The sequence below is a fragment of the Mytilus galloprovincialis genome, chromosome 4 (genome assembly GCF_965363235.1).
Source record: "Mytilus galloprovincialis chromosome 4, xbMytGall1.hap1.1, whole genome shotgun sequence".
Taxonomy (NCBI): domain Eukaryota; kingdom Metazoa; phylum Mollusca; class Bivalvia; order Mytilida; family Mytilidae; genus Mytilus; species Mytilus galloprovincialis.
Genome location: NC_134841.1, coordinates 8,446,993 through 8,461,203, shown reverse-complemented (window position 1 = coordinate 8,461,203; position 14,211 = coordinate 8,446,993). Strand labels below are relative to the sequence as shown.

General features: G+C 31.3%; 1 protein-coding gene across 3 annotated transcripts in view; it reads left to right on the top strand.

The window, feature by feature from the left end:
* Positions 1-14,211, top strand: part of LOC143071290 (uncharacterized) — a 44,725-nt gene that overhangs the window by 7,938 nt on the left and 22,576 nt on the right. For 2 of the 3 annotated variants that reach the window (XM_076245512.1, XM_076245511.1), the window contains exons 4-14: positions 1,418-1,718; positions 2,177-2,227; positions 3,804-3,890; positions 5,022-5,200; positions 6,634-6,765; positions 10,966-11,058; positions 11,389-11,455; positions 11,981-12,021; positions 12,546-12,953; positions 13,174-13,457; positions 13,796-13,970. In XM_076245512.1, coding sequence (XP_076101627.1) covers positions 1,418-1,718; positions 2,177-2,227; positions 3,804-3,890; positions 5,022-5,200; positions 6,634-6,765; positions 10,966-11,058; positions 11,389-11,455; positions 11,981-12,021; positions 12,546-12,953; positions 13,174-13,457; positions 13,796-13,970 — 1,818 coding nt within the window. The remainder of the gene's footprint in view (positions 1-1,417; positions 1,719-2,176; positions 2,228-3,803; positions 3,891-5,021; positions 5,201-6,633; positions 6,766-10,965; positions 11,059-11,388; positions 11,456-11,980; positions 12,022-12,545; positions 12,954-13,173; positions 13,458-13,795; positions 13,971-14,211) is intronic. The other variant, XM_076245513.1, reaches the window with a different exon arrangement.

Below are 14,211 nucleotides of genomic sequence, written 5' to 3'. Positions count from 1 at the left end.
AAATACAAATATCACAGACAATACACAGAAAGAAAAGGTAAATACAAACATCACAGACAATACACAGAAATAAAAAGTAAATACAAATATCACAGACAATACACAGAAAGAAAAGGTAAATACAAATATCACAGACAATACACAGAAATAAAAAGTAAATACAAATATCACAGACAATACACAGAAAGAAAAGGTAAATACAAATATCACAGACAATACACAGAAAGAAAAGGTAAATACAAATATCACAGGCAATACACAGAAAGAAAAGGTAAATACAAATATCACAGGCAATACACAGAAAGAAAAGGTAAATACAAATATCACAGACAATACTCAGAAAGAAAAGGTAAATACAAATATCACAGACAATACTCAGAAAGAAAAGATAAAATACAAATATCGCAGACAATACACAGAAAGAAAAAGTAAATACAAATATCGCAGACAATACACAGAAAGAAAAGGTAAATACAAACATCACAGACAATACACAGAAAGAAAAGGTAAATACAAACATCACAGACAATACTCAGAAAGAAAAGGTAAATACAAATATCACAGACAATACACAGAAAGAAAAGGTAAATACAAATATCACAGACAATACACAGAAAGAAAAGGTAAATACAAATAACACAGACAATACACAGAAAGAAAAGGTAAATACAAATATCACAGATAACACACGGAAATAAAAAGTAAATACAAATATCACAGACAATACACAGAAAGAAAAGGTAAATACAAATATCACAGACAATACACAGAAAGAAAAGGTAAATACAAATATCACAGACAATACACAGAAAGAAAAGATAAATACAAATATCACAGACAATACACAGAAAGAAAAGGTAAATACAAATATCACAGACAATACACAGAAAGAAAAGGTAAATACAAATATCACAGACAATACACAGAAAGAAAAGGTAAATACAAATATCACAGACAATACACAGAAAGAAAAGGTAAATACAAATATCACAGACAATACACAGAAAGAAAAGGTAAATACAAATATCACAGACAATACACAGAAAGAAAAGGTAAATAACTTGTCAGTTCCTATTTTTGACAATATGTATGTTATTGCCTTTGAAACGGATAAATATATTATAAAGCTTTGAATATGATAAATATAACTGAATGCAATAACATAAGATAATTTTAATTTTGTAAATTGATAGAAATTTATATATTCATAAATGTGATTTTGACAAATTATGCATACAAGCCTTTAAATATACAATTTGATTTATTAGGAACATTGTAAACACTAGAATTCGATTAATACCAACACTCTTTCATATTTAGTTTCTCAGATGAAAGTAAATAACAATATCTGAATCAAATCTTTTTTTGCCTTAATGGATATCATTCGTTGAGCAATGTGTCATAATTTTATTTGCAGTTCATACAAGATGAAAAAGAAGCAGAGGGAAATAAAAGTAACACAACACCGAAACCTTCTGATAAAAATGACGAACCAGTAAAGAAGAAAAAGGGGGATACTGATGATAAAAAGAAAAAGAAAACAGACGATGGACTAGAAAAGAAAAAGAAAACTGAAGATGAAAAGAGGAAAAAAGGAAAGAAAACAGCTGTTGAACCTTCACCATCTTCTGGACCAACACTATCTCAGTCTGCAGCTTATCCAAAGGACCCAACTGGTAGTGCTGTATCACTCAGGTCTAATGCATCTACAGTTAAAGGTTAATATATAGAACAATTATCATTCAAACATTTGAAGTACAATTTGTTTAAATGAACGTTTTAGATACATTGTACTGAAACTGATGTTGTCATGAAATGTTGGTGAAAGTGTATGGAAATAAATTGTCTGGAAAATGTAATTTCATTCAAGTTGTAAATGATGCCTGATAAACATTAATGTTTCATTGAAATCATAATCAATCGAAACAATTGAGTTTTAAAATTAAGAATGGCAATGGGGAATGTGTCAAAGAGACAACAACCTGACCATAGAGCAGAAAACAGCCAAATGTCACCAAAAGGTCTTCAACACAGCGAGAAAATCTAACACCTGGCTTCAGCTGGCCCCTAAATAAAAATGTTATTAGCATTCATTACACACAAAAACAGCAAGTGTGATAATCTTTTCGTACCAATTAAATTCATTTTAAACATAACAGTACTTATTTGTTTTTAGAGGCTTGGACAGATAACAGTGCAAGTGGGTCACAGGCAGACTTAAATCCTGGTATGTTCACTTTACCTGTTACTGTTTCTGGCAGTATAAGGACTTTAGATAGAATTTAGTCAAGATTCTGTTTTACTTCTTTAACATTTTGCAGCTTTTTTAGTGTAAGCTTTTTTCCTTTAATTTATTTTGCACATACAGTCACAACTACATTTATTGCACTAATATGATGTTTTAGACAATAATAAGGACACTACTATCCCTTTTATTGCTAATGATTGCTTTGTGAATTATTGAAAAGGTTTCGTTAGGGTCTTTTTTATGCCCCACCTATGATAGGTAGAGGGGCATTATGTTTTCTGGTTTGTGCCTCCGTTCATGCGTTCGTTCGTCCGTCCATTCGTCTGTGCCTCCGTTCAGGTTAAAGTTTTTGGTCAAGGTAGTTTTTGATGAAGCTGAAGTCCAATCAACTTGAAACTTAGCACATATGTTCCCTATAGTAAAATCTTTCTAATTTTAATGCCAAATTAGATTATTACCCAATTTTTACAGTCCATGGAACATGGAAAAGGATAGTGCAAGTGGGGCATCCGTGTACTTTGGACACATTCTTGTTCATCGTTATATACATGTATCTAAATGTTGTAATTTTCGTAATATATTTAAGGCCACATTAAATAGACTTTGATAAATTGATTTTCATACTCCTTCTTCAAACCTTTTGGATGATAGTGGTAATTTATAACTTTTAAAATGGAATTTATAACTTTTAAATTATTTTACACATTTTTTGTAAATTTAAGTATGAATTTATAAAATTCAGCAGAAGAAGATAGTATTTGAATTTTAAATTTATGCAACCTTCACCAAAATTGTTAAATCCTTTTACATATTTAAATGAATTTACATTTTATGGCGATTTGCACTTCAAGGGCGGATCCAGCCATTTAAAAAAAAAGGGGGGGGGGGGGGTTCCAACTTTCCAACTACATGTCCCCATTCAAATGCATTGATCCTCCAAAAAAAAAGGGGATTCCAATCCCCGGAACCCCCCCCCCCCCTGGATCCGCCACTGAACTTCTTACGAATGTTATCACAAAAATAATTACATATACAGTATAACATTTCTGTAAAATTTATAGAAAATGTGTTTGTACTGCATTATAGGCTTTTTTAAGTGAGTAAATACAGTGATTGGAAAGGAAAAGTTCAAGTTGTAGCCCAAATAATAATTTTGGTGTTCCAATGTTAAATTATCATTGAAAATGTGAAAATATCAAGTAGGTTACTAAGCCCTTGTGGGTAATGAAAAATTATTTGATGTCAAACTTAATATTTCTTTAAAATGTAGCTGATTCATTTGGCATAAGGTAAATGGAAATTTTTTAGATCTAAAATTTTTTTACTGGTCAGCAAAGCACTTGATGCGAGTGTTTTGTTCTTTTTAATGGTTTTACTTATGCTTGCTTTAAATATACATTCTTGTTATTTTATTTTCCTTTCTATCAGTGAATTTACCATTAGATTTTAACCTTTGTTTGAAGTGAACTATATGAATCTCTAGCTTTTAGTGTTTCTTTCTTGCTTTTCTTTATTAATCTAAACTTTGTTTGATGTTAATCTTTACATTAATCAGTAGTTACTAGTCCTTCCTCAAGTGTGATCAGTGTTAGAGAAGCAGCAAGAGAAAACAGGAAATATAATGCTAACATGAAAGGTCCAGGTAAGTTCTGTTCAGTGTGCAGATTTCTAAATTGTCAAAATGTGTAAACATAAACACAATGCAGGTGATAGGTTTTAAACATTTATCTGCACCCATGTTGAATGTTACTAACTAAAATGTTACAACTATATAAAGGGTAAGGTTTAAAATGAAAAGCTTTGATGATTTTCAAGCATTATTACTTTTAATTATTACTTTTTATTAGTAACTTGTACACAGCTGAAGTGTTACAAAACTTCATCATTATTCAGTAAGAAGTGCATGTAATGTATAAACTATTTACTTGTATAACAATTTTTCATATGAATAACTTGATGAAAAATAATAGAATGGGACAAGAAAGTTGGTTCAGCACATAAATATTTTAGAAATTTTTCTTACATTTTTCTCAGCAACCACATATCAAAGAAGTTTTATATAAATTTAGTGGGGGAGCACAAATATTTCTGTTTGACACATTTTCAGGTAGTAACTTATCTTCTTTCTGTTTGCTGAAACATGTATTTATGTACATTGATGCATATAGATAAAAATGTGTTTTCTCAGAAAATACAAACTACAGCTTCTTAATTTGTGTATAAACTTTAATATTGTAAGCTTAATGTTTATTTATCTTCATTCTGTTGTCTGCTTCCACATAATTTGATGTATGTTTATCTTTGGACGCCAAGATGAGAAAGGGGTATAAATTAGTGAGCAGTAGGTTACGTTACATCTTGTTATAAAGAGGTTGATATATTAACTTTTTCCTAAAATAAAATTTTTTATTTGTGTTTTGCATTCTATTAATTCTTTTGATGTAAGTGACTAGTTGTAGGGAAATGCTGTATAGTTTTGTATTAAAAAACAAATACTCAAATCTATGCATAAGTAATGCAAATTCTTAGATAAAGTTTTCTCTCAAATTATCTCCCCTTTTAAAGTACGGCATTTCCAATATAAGCATTGAATAAAACTTTTCTTCTTCGTATCATTAACTTTGAAAATCAGAGCAATCTTGTGCAGTACAATGTTTGAAATATAAAACGGTTGCCTTTTTACTACATTTGATATTCATTGCTTGACTTGAGTATATCTATAAAAAGTTGGTAGTAAAATACCATTTTAGACTAATATTTTTTTTATTGTCAGAGACCGCTTCACAGAAAACAGAGGAAGAGGAAATATCTGATCATGCTTACATACCATATAAATATGCTCATAATTGTATTGCCAAAATAATGGAGGATATGAAAAATATGAAAGTAACTCATGTCCGCATTGTCAGTGAAATACAAGGAGAGTATAAACAAATAGAAGATGAAACTCAGGTGAGTAACCATAATTTATTACAGTGTAACCTGCCTAATCGAACACCTGAGTATTCCAACATCCTACTTGAACCAACACACTTTCATGATCCCAAAATATGCCCATTCATGCAGAAAAAACATGAATATTCCAACGGTGTGTCAGATAACACAGGTTACGCTGTATAACAAGGATTAAACACACTTCAAAGGCTACTCTAGCATTATTTATAAAACTGAGGAACCATTTTCAATAATGTGAAAACTCAAAATTGTGATTGATATATTAACATTATTCATGAATATGATCAGGGGAAAAAAAACAAATATGCATGTTTTGAGTCATGAAATAGGATAATGTTATCTAGTATTGAATTCTGGGACCATTTAATCACTTCAGAAGGAAGTTTAGTTCACCAAATATATAATGCTACAAAAAAAGCAACCCATGGGTTAAAAGGTTAAATATTATTATTCAAAACTTAGGTTTATCATATTTGTCAATTGATAACCTTACTATTAAACCCCTTTTTGGTTTTATAAAACAAAGACTAATTGACCAGGGTTTTCAGGAACAACATGCAAATATTTCAGCATCTCCAAAATTAACATTTTTCCACAAAATGAGTGAACGGGCAGGTTATGCTGATGCTTTAAGAAATAGATCAGATCGGTCATCATTATGTAAATTAAGAGTTAATGCTCATAACCTTGCCATTGAAAGAGGAAGATATTTAATAGTGCCCAGAGATCATAGAATTTGTGAAATCTGTAAAAGTGGTGAAATTAAAAATGAACAGCACATGCTGCTACACTGCAGAGGTTACTTCAGTATTAGAGAGACTTTTGTATTAAAAATGTTCAAAATTACAGGAAAAAATATAACCACATTGTTCGATAAAAAAAAAAAATCTTATACTTAATAATACATCTTATACAGCACTAACATTATCTTCCTCTTTCGTAACAAATTGTTTAAATGCAAGAAGTAATCTATTGCAATAGATTTTCATTATACCTTTAGTCTTTTATTCACATATATATAACCATGTATTGCAAATTGTTTATCCATTCGGTCATTACCATTTATTGTAAATGCGTTTGTGCCAATAAAGTAGTTCTAGCAAATTGACTGATTTTATGCAAAAAACACAAAACTATTGGTAGGATTTGCTTAGATTCATCAATGGAAAATAAACTTATAACAAATCCAAGATATATCTTGTTGCTTAGAGAATTTATTTCAATAGGTATTTATGGAATTGTAAATATTTGCCTGTTGTTAAAAAACTTATAAGTGACTTATCATAGGAACATACCTTTTACTTCAAAACTTCAAACACTGCAGGATTTCGAGCTTAACATCTTGAACGATAACACCTCAAAGGTACTTTTGATTAATCACAAACATTTTGAATAGAAAAAAAATAATATATAAATGTTTTGATTTACAGTCCCAGTTTAATACCTATGTTTTCTTCCTGAGAGACCAGTACTCCAACAAAGTGAAAACATTTAAGCAGGTTATAGATGTACACAGAATGGATCTACAAAATAAAGAACAATACTGGAATGAAATGTTACAGGTATGCATGTTGTATGTATGACAGTATGATAATAAAAGGCTAAACATGTTTAACAAAATTTAATACAAATAATGATATTTTGCTTTATTTAGAAAGGTTTTGTACATGTGTAAAGCAAAAATATGTATACTACATATAATTATATTAGGACAAGGTATAAATTTGATGCAGACATAAAGTGTTTTTGAAACAACAACCACAGACAAATTTGTTTGAGATAGGCACAGGAACATGTGATATCAATAAACTGAGACATTTATGATTTCACAGAGGATTCAATTCTAGATTTCTCCATTACTCTTTTTAGCTCACCTGGCCCAAAGGGCCAAGTGAGCTTTTCTCAGCACTTGGCGTCCGGCGTCCGTCGTCCGTCGTCTGTCGTCTGTCGTCGTCTGGCGTCGTTAACTTTTACAAAAATCTTCTCCTCTGAAACTACTAGGCCAAATTTAACCAAACTTGGCCACAATCATCATTGGGGTATCTAGTTTAAAAAATGTGTCTGGTGACCCGGTCAACCAACCAAGATGGCCGCCATGGCTAAAAATAGAACATAGGGGTAAAATGCAGTTTTTGGCTTATAACTCAAAAACCAAAGCATTTAGAGCAAATCTGACACGGGGTAAAATTGTTCATCAGGTCAAGATCTATCTGCCCTGAAATTTTCAGATGAATCGGACAACCCGTTGTTGGGTTGCTGCCCCTGAATTGGTAATTTTAAGGAAATTTTACTGTTTTTGGTTATTATCTTGAATATTATTATAGATAGAGATAAACTGTAAACAGCAATAATGTTCAGCAAAGTAAGATTTACAAATAAGTCAACCTGACCCAAATGGTCAGTTGACCCCTTTAGGAGTTATTGCCCTTTATAGTCAATTTTTAACCATTTTTCGTAAATCTTAGTTATCTTTTAGAAAAATCTTCTCCTCTGAAACTACTGGGCCAAATTAAACCAAACTTGGCCACAATCATCATTGGGGTATCTAGTTTAAAAAATGTGTCCGGTGACCCGGCCAACTAACCAAGATGGCCACCACGGCTAAAAATAGAACATAGGGGTAAAATGCAGTTTTTGGCTTATAACTCAAAAACTAAAGCATTTAGAGCAAATCTGACATGGGGGTAAAATTGTTTATAGGGTCAAGATCTATCTGCCCTGAAATTTTCAGATGAATCGGACAACCTGTTGTTGGGTTGCTGCCCCTGAATTGGTAATTTTGAGGAAATTTTTGCCGTTTTTGGTTATTATCTTGAATATTATTATCGATAGAGATAAACAGTAAACAGCAATAATGTTCAGCAAAGTTAGATTTACAAATAAGTCAACATGACTGAAATGGTCAGTTGACCCCTTAAGGAGTTATTGCCCTTTATAGTCAATTTTTAACCATTTTTCATAAATCTAAGTAATCTTTTACAAAAATCTTCTCCTCTGAAACTAATGGGCCAAATTAATCCAAAGTTGGCCACAATCATCTTTGGGGTATCTAGTTTAAAAAATGTGTGGCGTGACCCAGTCAACCAACCAAGATGGCTGCCACGGCTAAAAATAGAACATAGGGGTAAAATGCAGTTTTTGGCTTATAACTCAAAAACCAAAACTTTTAGAGGAAATCTGACAGGAGTAAAAATGTTTATCAGGTCAAGATCTATCTGCCCTGAAATTTTCAGATGAATCGGTCAACCTGTTGTTGGGTTGCTGCCCCTGAATTGGTAATTTTGAGGAAATTTTTGCCGTTTTTGGTTATTATCTTGAATATTATTATAGATAGAGATAAACTGTAAACAGCAATAATGTTCATCAAAGTAAGATTTACAAATAAGTCAACATGACCGAAATGGTCAGTTGACCCCTTTAGGAGTTATTGCCCTTTATAGTCAATTTTTAACCATTTTTCGTAAATCTTAGTTATCTTTTACAAAAATCTTCTCCTCTGAAACTACTGGGCCAAATTAATTCAAACTTGGCCACAATCATCTTTGAGGTACCTTGTTTGAAAAATGTGTCCGATGACCTGGCCATCCAACCAAGATAGCCACCACGGCTTAAAATAGAACAGGGGTAAAATGTAGTTTTTTGCTTATAACTCTGAAACCAAAATCATTTAGAGGAAATCTGACAAGGAGTTAAATTGTTAATCAAGTCAATATATATCTGCCCTGAAATATTCAAATCAATTGGACAACCAGTTGTTGGGTTGCTGCCCTCCAATTGGTAATTTTTAAAGAAATTTTGCTGTTTTTGGTTATTATCTTGAATACTATTATAGATAGCGATAAACTGTAAACAGCGATAATGTTCATCAAAGTAAGATCTACAAATAAGTCCACATGACCTAAGTGGTCAATTGACCCCTTAAGGAGTTATTGCCCTTTATAGTCAATTTTTAACAATTTTCATTAATTTGGTAAATTTATGTAAATTTTTACCAAATATTTTTCTCTGTTACTAATGGGCAAAGTTCATTATAGATATAATTGTAAGAAGCAAGAATGTTCAGTAAAGTAAGAACTTCAAACACATCACCATCACCAAAATACAATTTTGTCATGAATCCATTTGTGTCCTTTGTTTAATATGCACATAGACCAAGGTGAGCGACACAGGCTCTTTAGAGCCTCTAGTTTTAGCTCACCTGGCCTAAAAGGCCATGTGAGCTTTTCTCATCACTTGGCGTCCGTCGTCTGTCGTCGTTAACAATTTTTCAAACATCTTCTCCTCTGAAACTACTGAATAGATTTGAATGAAACTTAAAATGATTGTTCCTTAGATTATCCTGCACAAAGTGTGTGCTTCGATTTTTGATCCGTCAAAAAACATGGCCGCCGTTACTTAAAATAGAACATAGGGGTCAAATGCAGTTTTTGGCTTATATCTCAAAAACGGAAGCATTTAGAGCAAATCTGACATGGGGTAAAAATGTTCATTAGGTCAAGATCTATCAGCCCAGAAATTTTCAGATGAATCAAACAAACCATTGTTGGGTTGCTGCCACTTAATTGGTAATTTTAAGGAAATTTTGCAGTTTTTGGTCATTATCTTGAATATTATTATAGATGAAGATAAACTGTAAACAGCAAAAATGATCAGCAAAGTAAGATCTACAAATAGGTTAATATGACCAAAATTGTCAATTGACCCCTTAAGGGGTAAATGTCCTTTAATGACAATTTTTCACAATTTGTTCATCATATTTGCTAACTTTAAAAAATCTTCTCCTCTGAAACTACTGAATGGATTTGGATGAAACTTAGCATGATAGTTCCTTAGATTATCCTGCACAAAGTGTGTGCTTCGATTTTTGATCCGTCAAAAAACATGGCCGTCCTTACTTTAAATAGAACATAGGGGTAAGTTTTTGTGTTTTGGTCTGTTTTTCTTATACTATATGCAATAGGTCTACTAAAATTGGTGTATAGAATGATTGTAAGGTGTACATGTCTAGCTGACAGGTGTCATCTAACCTTGACCTCATTTTCATAATTCAGTGGTCAAAGTTAACTTTTTTAGTTTTGGTCTATTTTTTTAATACTTTATGCATTAGGTCAACTATATTTGGTGTATGAAAATATTTTATGATCTATATGTCGGTTACGCAGGTTTTATTTGAACTTGACCTCATTTTCACAGTCCATTGCTAAGTTTTAAGTGTTTGTGTTTTGGTCTCATTTTCTTTATTTATAAACAGTAAGTCATATATATATGTAATATTGAAGAATTGTTAGCTGTACATGTTTGCCTGGCATGGTTCAATATGTTCAATAAGGCATTGTTTACCAGGTGAGCGATTCAGGCTCTTGAGAGCCTCTTGTTTCATTATTCATAGTATTGGTAGTTGTCTTTAGATATAGCAATTTCCATCTTTGTTTTAAAGGAGCAAACTCATCTCTGTTTTTTGTAATGACAAACAATTTCTAGTGTCCAAAAAGAGCATTTTTGGTTAATAATAATAATAATAAAAATACTTTATTCAAAAGCAATACAGCTGATAGAATATACATTTTTACAATGTTTTTTTAAATACATCAGTGTAATAATAATAACAATAGATTATACAAAATACACATATGGCAGAGAATGACAATACATTCATATGATAAATAAGGAATACAACTACATATTACAGATTTTTTCAGTTGATTGTAAATTGAAATTGTCATAGTTTAATTAACTGAATATATGAATGTTTCATTTTCCAGAGTTTGGCTGAGAGAAATAACAAATTACTTAAGGACAAGAAGGTTCTGTTGATAACGAACAAAGTAGAAATAGAGAGACTAGAAAGAGAAAAGGTATGTATTCAACCAGTAACATGGCTAAAAATGAACTGAACTCAAAGTAAACCTGCAACTATTAACTGGAAATATATATAAAAGATCTAGAATTAAAAAGACATCATACTTTGTTATCAAAATGCTGAAATAGCTCATGGTGAATACTGATCAGCCTTTACACATATGAATAAATAAACTGTATGCAACAGTTTTTAATATGATAAGTTTTTAAACTCTGCCATTAAAAAAGTGACAAAAATATTTTTTATTTTCATTTAAGACTATTCTTTTGGTGTTAATAGCTCCTTCAGACTATGAATTCTTGACTTGTACCTTTTCATGTTTTAGGTTGAAATAACAACAGAGCTAACCCACAAGTTAGATGCCGTTACAGCATCCTTAGCAGTAGCCTCAGGTATAACTCAAATTAATACATGTTTCTGTTGATCCATTATTGTATAATTGTATAATCCCCAGTACTATTGAAAAGTAAAAATTAAGAATGAAAGGACATTATTTTTGTATGTTGAAATTTGAAAAGCCTGAAGCACTAATGATATTAAAATATAAAATAGACAATACCCTATTGAAACAGCAAATAACTGTTGCTAGATTTTTTTTGTGTACATACATTTTAAAAGTCAGGTGGTGGCTTATAAACCATGCCAGACTTGCCATTTATACACAAGATACATATTACAAGCTATACTTTGTTATGCACTTGGAATGAGATTAAGGCCATGTTGTAGAAAGTAAGATTCATATTGATTTGTTCTGACTTTAAAAAATTTCTGTTTAAGATGTAGTATAATTAAATTAAATCCTTTAAATTAATCATTTCTATTTTATGAATTTTTTGTATTTGATAAATGTAAATAAATGTTTTAATGTAATTTCAAAATTAATGTGACTATAAATATGCTATATTTTATTATTTCAGTTGCAGAGAGTAAAGCATCTACATATGAGAAAGAAGTCCAGGTAGTTTACTTATTTTGAGTTTAGACCTACAAGCTTTGCTGGCCTAAAGGTTTTTAAAAATTTCTATCATCATACTTCCATTCTGGTTAATGAACAGTCACAAAATGTTCAGAGATATTTTTGGTCTACTTCTACTCACTGATACCTGGTATTAGGATACTGACCCCAAATAATCGTACCTGTAATAAAAGTTGCATTGAACCACTTGCTTATATTTTACCATCACCATCATTGCTTTTATTATGTACATATAATAGCCAATTGTTCTTTGGACTTTATTGGATCAATATTGTACAAATCACACGTTTTGAACAAAAATAATTTGCCTTTATCTGAATAAATGCATGACTTCTGCTACATGTCATGTACATCTAAAAAAAAATTAACTGAAGCCATCCATACATTATATTGGGGAAAAATTAATTTTACTTATTTCTGTGTCTTGTTAAAATCCATGAGAACTTTAAAAAGGTCTATCATAGACTTTTATTAAATTCTCAAAATGACTATTGAAATTTTATTAGGAACTTAAGGAGGAAAATGAGAAGAAAAATGAAGAGATTAAGAAACTTAAAGATCGTCCTACATCTGCTGGTAACCATGGAGATGAGGGAGAAATCAAACAATTACAGATGGCACTCGCCATCAAAGAGGAAGAACTTAGAGTTGCTCTTGCTGGAGGTGCTGTTGTTATGGCAACAAAGGAAGAGGAAACAAACGTGTCAAGGAAACCAATCGTAGCTGCTGCTGTTGTTAGCAGTGAAGATAAAGATAAAATGTCACAGGAAAGAGGTCAGATTACCGACGAGAGAGACAAAATGATGGATGAAAGAAGAGAAATAGATGATGAAAGGATAAGTTTTCAAGATGACAGGAAGAAGTGGCTGGATGAGATTAACAGACTAACAATTGAATTAACCGCACAGAACAAGGTATGGGAAGCGTGGTGGTATTTATAATGGTTTACCTTTAATTGTTCATATAACAAACCATTAATTGCAAGCATTGTCATTAAACATTTTTATTTATTTTTCTTGACCAAATCAAAATTTAATGTATATGTACATCAAGTAGGGTATTATGATCTAAGTTAAGCTTTTTTGCAAGTTATGATGTAAAGCCAATTTTATGTGAATTCTCTGACAATTTCAGAACACCGCTGAATTAGAAGTAAAAAATGACAGTTTGAAACATCAGTTACAAGACATGGCAACATTACAAGCCAAGTATCATGCTTTAGAGAGTCAATATGAGGCATTGTCTGTGATAGTGAAAGGCTCCGACTCTGCTAAAGAGGCTGCCGAGGAAAACATCTCAAAGACGAAATCAGATAAAGATATGATTGAACAGGAACAGAAAAATAAAGAGGAGGAGATTAAAAAATGGGAAGAAAAGTTTAAAAAGAAACACAAGAGAGAACCAACAGATGAGGACAAGTAAGACGTCATGTCAAGATTTAGTGCTGTTTGCAGTTTTGCCTATAACAGGAACAAAATGAATGGTTATGGCAATATTAAGAGATTTGATAAGTAGATATCTGGTAACTGCCTTAAATACAATTTTAGCTCATGTGGACCTTTGATATAAAACGTAAGTCACATGATAAAAAAAAAGTCCAAATATAACTATATTTTAACATAACTTTCTTTGCAGTTATTTATTTTCTGGGTTCAAATTTTAGCAAAGTCAAGTTAAAAGGTTCTACAAGTTTTTTTTGTTTTTTTTTATTATTTTATTTGGTTAATTCAACCGATGCCTAACTTTCTGATTGCAGGTCTGATTCTGTAAAAGAAATGTACGTCCAGAAGGAGGAATTAGAAACCATGGTAACCTCACTCGACCAGAAACTTGTTACTTATGAAAAGGTTCAGAAAGGTGAAGTTCCTGATCCACCAGAGGTCGCTCCTGTTCCCATGGCAATCATAGAACCTGAGGTTAAAACTGTTGAGGTATAACTTTTCTCTTTATGAGATGAAATTTACAAGGTCTAGAAAAAAATGTTGCAATGGTTTTCAAAAATACATATTTTAATGTACTTTTGAAATGTATCTTAATTTTTTCTGTTATTTTATTTGAAAGCTGATTTTAAAGGAGAGGAATGAAAAGTATCTTGTATTCTTTTATAGTAAAACAACATAAGTCTATGATGATAGGAAGTAAAAGCATATCTTTTCAAAAAGTGGGCGGAAA